This window comes from Uloborus diversus, chromosome 6, assembly GCF_026930045.1.
Source record: "Uloborus diversus isolate 005 chromosome 6, Udiv.v.3.1, whole genome shotgun sequence".
Taxonomy (NCBI): Eukaryota; Metazoa; Arthropoda; class Arachnida; order Araneae; family Uloboridae; genus Uloborus; species Uloborus diversus.
Genome location: NC_072736.1, coordinates 6,072,940 through 6,080,425, shown reverse-complemented (window position 1 = coordinate 6,080,425; position 7,486 = coordinate 6,072,940). Strand labels below are relative to the sequence as shown.

Genomic DNA, 7,486 nt, shown 5'->3' with positions numbered 1-7,486 from the left:
AGGTTTATGGGCATGGCGAGAACTTGACGAGATATTGCTAAACTGGTTTCATGTTCTGTGATATTTGGTGACATTTCAAACCTATTGGATAACTCTTGAATTTTTTGAAATGTTACTGTATTTTCGTGCAAGAGAAGCAGCTCAAATATTTGGGAGCTGGTTGAATTCTCTCATGACACACCCTATTTTAAGCGCACTCCTTCTTTTTCGCAATGTATATTTGTTACGACTTGGCATTTTATTCTCATCATTAATTTCCTAATCTTTCACAGATAACTCCTTAACCCGCCCTCCACCAGTTCTTTTCTTATTTATGATGTGCACCGTCAGCCGCTTGTCCAACAACGTCCTGACACCCGCCGAAGCCACGCCCATTCCCGCCCACACCGCCCAGAGAGTGGAAGAAATGGAGTTCTCGGAGAAACTGCGCAATCCATGCTCCCTGGTCGATGCCAGCCAGCTAGATACTTCATCGATCACAACAGGCAGCGAGCAACAGCAACGAGACCAGAGACAGATGATCCTAGACGAACTCAAAGCCAAAGCTGTGTTACTCAAAGATACTGCCGGGACTATCCTCAGAAGGGTGAGCAATTTCGATCTGTCATCCGTATTAGTTTCCAAGAATCATATTGCCGTATTACCCTCGCTTTATCCGGCATGCCGCAAAATTTGAATTTCCCGGCATGTTGGTCAACCTTGCTTTTTTTCGGCATGCCGGATGCTGCGGGGTAATACGGTAAATATGTCATCCATTTGCTGAGAAAAAGTTTCATATTGCTCAAATGGGAAAGAATAGGTATAATTTGGCTCTGATAAGTTTAGCCATGACCTTGACAATGTTTACCTCTTCTTAAGGTGATAGGGAAGTATAATTAGAACTGACTTGAGTTGAGTTACTTTCGTAGTTTTTTGGGAAAAATCTTCCAACTGAAATATGCACCAATAACGCGCTCTTTTTCCTTGCACTCCCAAAGAAGCAGTAAACATTGCCAAGGACATAGCTCTACTTATCAGAACCACACCATACAGTTCTGTTTTTATTGTTGACTTGTCCCTAGCTACCGAATACAAAGGAAATATTGGATGCTTTTCCTCAAGAGGTTGGTCTTTCTTATTTTATTTATACAGGAGAGCACAAGAAAATCGGAATTTGAAAAATTTTGCAACAACTCTTCCAGTTGTCAAATCACTGATTTGAAATTATAGAGAAAGGTATTTTCAGTAAGTTAAATAAGTAAAGGTAGTTTCAGTAACTTACTGAAAATACCATGCCTTGCCTTCAATTTTCGAGTTGAACCGAACCATTGCTTCGGTCACTCGTCTGGTCAGTGCTAATTCTATATTAGCTATCAGTTTGTTTGGCACTCTTGGTTTCCTTAAGAGGTTTTCCACCTCCAGCTCAGTCACCTCCTATTCCAGGTGCTAATAAGCACGAAACTGCAGTCCTCGGCTGGAATGACTGAGATGGCGGTGTATTTCATGTATAGAGAAAGGTTTTTATGGTTTTAACTACTGAAGACCATCTTGCGTCACTCCAAGATTGCATAGTTATAGAGCCCCAGAAAGGTATTTGTTGATGTGCTTTTTTTTTCTCTTTTCAATAACAGTATGTATTTTTAAGAAGTTTCTAAGAAACATGGTATTGCATTCAATACCTGAAACATGCTTCTAGCAGAAGAAATTGACGAACATCTATTAAATAAACATATACTTAAAATATGAGCCTAAAAGTAAATGTAAACGAGCTGATGTGTGCCTCACATGACTTCCTTTTACTCCAATTTAATGTCATTTTCCCATTATTGGTAATTTTAATGTGATTTAATAGTCTACTCTCTAAACATCACCAACAGTAGCCAAATTGAAACCAGAATTTTTAAAAAAAAATCGCCAAATGTGTCGCCAAGTTGGCGACAAAACTTGGCGACCAAAAGACTGGCGATATAGCTCCAAGTGTCCACCAAATTGTAACACCACTTGAGTTTACATCGAAGTTAACAATGATTTCCCCCCGAAAAGGAGACAAAAGACCCCCTTAAAACACCCGAACGCAACCAAAAGGGGAGGTGCTCAGTTAGACCCCACTAGGAGTCTACGTATCAAATTTCAACACTTACGTTCTTGAGTTATGCGACATACATACGCACATACATACATACGTACATACAGAGTCACGAGAAAACTCGTTGTAACCAACTCGGGAATCGTCAAAATGGATATTTCGCTTCTCTATACGTTCTTAGACACATATCCGCGTATGGTCGAGTCGAAAAAAAACTCAACATTCATTCGGGGGTGAGCAAAATGGAAATTAAGGTCTATTTTTGAGTGAAAAATTTTTTGTGAATACAATACTTCCTTTCTTGTAAAAGGAAGTTAATATCAAGGCATTTTCTTGTGAAATACCATGCAGCTACACCACATATACAGGTCTTTCATATTGGACATACCATCCTTACACTAGGCATACATGTATGAAATATTTAGCCTATATGAGGAACTTTTGTCTTTTAGCTGAAATTAACCAGGGTTCCCCATCAGTTTTTTCCGTTCTTGAAAGGTTGGAAAATGCTTCATGAATTTCTAAGTCATCATCCTAACAACGGAAAACACTTGCTCTTGTCTGGGAATGTGTCGAGTATCATCAAATAGTTACTGAAAACCAACGAGATTTTAAAAATGAACATTGATTTTCGATTTGCATAAATTGAATTCACCCATTTTCTATCATTCTGCTCAAAAAATTTGGGGGTGAACTGCCTTTCTTGACCCCTCTATTTGCCGCCCTTCCCACAGAGCCATGGAAGCCCCACAGTTATGTTATACAGTTCTGTTTCTCCTCCGTAAATTCTGTTCCATGAGGACAAATTCGCCATTTCGTGGATACAATGCTAAATTCCATCTTCTTCTGATTTCAATAGGTGGCGCTGTGGAGTTGGCGATATTAATGTAGCAATTAAGTTATAATTCAAATTTTGTTACTGTGATACGCTTCCTCATGAACCTCACTTGGCCGAAATTGATGAGCATGTTCATTCTTGATAGTGAGTAGAAAATTTATAAAAAGTGCTAGATATTAACCAACCAAACTCCAGATTACATTCAACATACCAGACAGCCCGGTTATCACATCCAATGACTGCAATTTCGTTCTTTTTAGAGCTCATAAGTCTGAAATAGTGAATAACCGAGCTGGAGGCAGATGTCATAACTGAGAGCGCCAAGAAACTAGTAGATGAAGTAAATTTATCTCACCAGCGAGTATCTGCAGCATGGTGCAGTTCACCTCGTAAATTGAAGGCAAAGCATATTTAGTAGTAAGTTACTGCCCCTAAGCATGATATCAACGTTTATCTACAGTTGCTAGGTTATCTACAGTTATGGTACTTCAATTTTGAAAAATTGTGAGAAGAGGGAATCGATTTTGATCTATTTTTCAAAAAAATTATCGAAGACAGTCCCTTAATTGCATGCTTTACATCAACGTCAAAAAATTTGGCCAATAATCGCGTTTTTAAGACATCAATTTCTAAAAACTACAGCATAGGGGCTCCCCGAACCTCCACCCCCCCCCCCTAACAACACCAGAGACCGTTTAAAACTGCGGTTTTAGAACTACAATTTCTAGATTCTTTCCGGGGGAAGACCCCCGGTCACCTCTATCAGATCATAATTTTTTAAGCGTCTTTCCTAAAACTTCTTTCTGGTTGCGCCACTGGGCGCGAAATATTCATGGTATCAATATATGTAGTATAACATACATAATTCAGAGATTAGCGAGAGGGTGATTCCACGGTCACGTGTGGGATAGCTTGGAGTAAATTTTCCTTATAATTTCATCTTTACACAAATTAATAAGGGCCGGCAGTTGAGAAGTTTGATGGCCAAGTGAAAATACTTGACTCGTGTGATTTGCTAAGCAAAAATTTTTTTCCAAAGTTATTTTTTAACTGGTATTTCTTTAATGAACTTTACCTGCCGAGTGTGAGACACTTTCTGACATCTGCTTCAGAGTTCTTGATTCTAGCAACATAAGCTTCGATTCTGTTGCTGAAAATCTATTACATATGTACTTTGATTTCCTACTAATTACTTTCTAGTCATAATTTCAAAAAGATACAAGTACTCTGCCATTACACAGGGAATCAGATATTTTGTCTCACACCTGACAACACTATATTTTAAGCTAAAATTAGTGCTTTAAAAATGTAACAAAGATTTTTTACCTAAGAAACCACACATACACGTGTCATTTCTTAAGCAAAAAAAAAATCTCTTATTACACTTTTTGACAAGAAATATGCGGGACGTTCCGTTTTATCTTGCAAGACATTTATTTTCGCAACCGTTAGTCCTAAATGTATGCTTCCATTTGCAAAAATGTTCAAAATGAGATGTAAAGTTAAGATATTGAAAGTTTGAAGGAAAAATTAAAATGAGTCAAAAAATACAAAATTTAACTTTTTTTACGGGCCCCAGGTCCCCTAACTTATGTTTAGGGAAACAATCGCCATTGAAAAATAATTCCAACACAAAAAGTTTGAAATTAGTTTGACCAATAATCACCGAGATATGACACGCAGCGTTTTGTGACTTACACCACTTTACACTCGCCGTCAATAACACCTTTTGAAGGAAAATATAGCGGTTAACAAGTGTTTAAAATTATATGTGTGCATAGAGTGTGGTTTTTCAAATTGTTCGAGGTTTTGTAGTGTGTTTTTTTCTATCACTGCATAACATTTGCATTTATTTTTTAACAGCGATAGAAACTATTACCTTGTTTTTTCTTATTTTGGCGACCTGTCTTTCTTCTGAAAGGACGATAAGTTCCAATCTCATCTTCTGTATGGTCCCTTAAGACTTTGTACTGGAATATCTTCTTGAGTTTTGGTCTCACAAATGTGAAATGTTTTGTGTCAGTAATAGTTTTCAATGGAAGTTATTTCTCTAAATATTAGTTGGGGGACCTAGGGCCTGTATAAAAAGTTAAATTTTGTATTTTTTGACTTATTTTTATTTTTACTTCAAACTTTCAACGTCTTGACTCTGCATCTGATTTTGAACATTTTTGCAATCGGAAGTATAGATCTAAGGATAACAGTTGCGAAAACAAAGGCCTTGCAGGTTAAAACGAACACCCTGTGGACCTGTCACATGCGGGACGAAATGTTGCTTTTTCGTGGAATGGCCCAAGAGTGATGTGAGAGAATTTTAATTCTTAAAAGGGTGCCGTGAACTGGAAACGTTTTAGAACCCCTGAACCCAACATGGGTCAAGTGGATGCACGAATGAGAAAGCTATTATGCTGAGCAAGAGTCGTGTTTAAAGACGATTTCTATGAAATGCTCGGCGTTTATCCTATTTAGATGATAAAAGTAAATCTGATTTACACTTAATACAAGTATAAGTATGGCAATCTTCTCCGTAATACGCTCTCTCAAATATTTTAAGAGGAATTTTTCTTTCCTTGAGCTTTTAATCATTTGCTAAGCATTTCTGGAAAAATAAGAAACATTTAAGCGGTAATGTGTTGAATTGTGCCTATGCCGTAACAATCTGACCCAAACACAATGAATCAGTTTGACCCAAACAATGTTTTTACGTTAATACGCCTAGTATCTTTTTTAACACGTATGATATAATCATTTAAACACCCTATACGACAGCTGAACTAAAAACCATAAAAATGAACTTATGTTCACAAAAAAAAAAGTTCTTATGAATAACTCACAAGTGAAAAAAGATATGTTCCTCCTCTTAATTATGTCGAATGAGTAAGTAACTAGATGTTAAATCCCGGTCATCACAAATTTGCCATTTCAACTGCGCTTGCGCACAGACTTTGCTTTTTGGGCTTTCTGTTTTAAGATTTCGTGTTGCTTGTTTATATTTAGGCTGTGCTAGAGTCCCAACGAATTACTGAATGCGATTAGAATATTTTCACAGCGATATCGGGATACATTATATGAAACTATGGATATGAATAACTGATAATCTTTATAAAGAAAAGAGAAAAATGACACTTCAATATTTATTGGTTTGGAAATATTTATTTAACGTAAACGTAAAACACGTTATGTACTTCAAAAATGATCGGAATATTACAAATATCCGTCTTTTGCGGATATTTTACGTTAGGCGTAAACAGCTTAGTATTATACATTTGTATTTAGGTTGAGGGTTCGGCTTTGTATTGGAAGTGATGCTGCAAATCGATACGCTCTTCTGAGGTTAAAAATTTGGCCCTGAAAAGGCTTTTGTTTGATAGAAAAATCAGACTCCGAAATCGATAATAATTAAGACGCAAAACTCAATCTTTACCGAGGCGTAAGAACTAAATCAAAGAAAGCTTTGTAATTTCGAATTTTTATCTGTTCTCATCGCATATTAACAAATTTAAATGTTTTTCATTAGTTTGAGCAAGAGTTTTGAAATCAGCAAAGTCCGCGCGCAAGCGCAGTTGAAATGGCAAATTTGTGATAACCGAGATTTAACGTCGAGTGAATAAGTATAGCTCGGTTGCTTCTTTGCAAGAGGCTCACTTCTTGGTGCATATGCACTGTATAGTTAAAGCCGATGTACTATATCACGAAGACGCCCTCCCCCCTCAAAAAGCTAGAGTCCTCCCCCCAAAAAAGGAAAAATACCCCTCAAAACACCCCCTTCCCTAAAATTTTCAATGGCGCAGTCTGCGCAATGCCCCCTCCCCCCCCACGTACGCACCCCTGCCCTGTATAATCTGTACTTGGTCTCCTCTGTTTGGCATACACATATATTTCCCCATAGAACTATCGTCCAACGGAAAACTCTGCACGTGGTTATAGAAAACAACTAAATTAAAACTACTCCTTGGTTTGTTTGTTTTTTTATGGAGGAAAAAATTGTTTTTCAAACTCTGTATCTAAAAATACTTTTTGCGTGCACATTGACCATATAACCTCTCCACAATGATATTTTATATCTGTCCCAGTGACGTCAAAGTGAGTCTTGAATAAAATGTTTCCATTATGAAACCTAATTATCGAATACTTAATCGAAACATAAAACGGGGGTTTTCCAACGCGGAAACAAACATTCCTCGAGTTCCGAATCACACCGTTGTGTCCTTTACACACACCTCCTTTTGGCGGTCGCTTTTATAACACCCAACGTGACTAGAAAAGAGATTTTTTGTTTGTCGAAAAAAAAATCGGAGATTAAGAACTCAGTTTTACGTCACAGACAATACTGCTTCGATTGCGACAAATCAAATCACGCACTTTTTGCTCACCAGGTGGCAGGATTTCCCCCGACTTTCGGTTTCGGAAAGTAATTGTTTTACGTGCTGCCGCCTTGTTAGAATTAGATGAGGTATTGCATGTTGAGCGAAGGAAGGAAAAAAATGATGAGGATTTTTATTTCTTAGCGTTTCGACTTGGCGTGCAATATTTTGACACGGAGCCAGCTTTCACAATTGACTTATGCGGCTGGGAATAATTTC

The 7,486-nt window shown here is 37.5% G+C and overlaps 1 protein-coding gene across 1 annotated transcript in view; it reads left to right on the top strand.

Annotated features, from left to right (window-relative positions):
• The first annotated feature begins 316 nt into the window (after positions 1–316).
• The window catches only part of LOC129224175 (uncharacterized), a 67,412-nt gene continuing 60,242 nt past the window's right edge, over positions 317–7,486 (top strand). The window contains exon 1 of the mRNA XM_054858592.1: positions 317–586. Coding sequence (XP_054714567.1) covers positions 317–586 — 270 coding nt within the window. The remainder of the gene's footprint in view (positions 587–7,486) is intronic.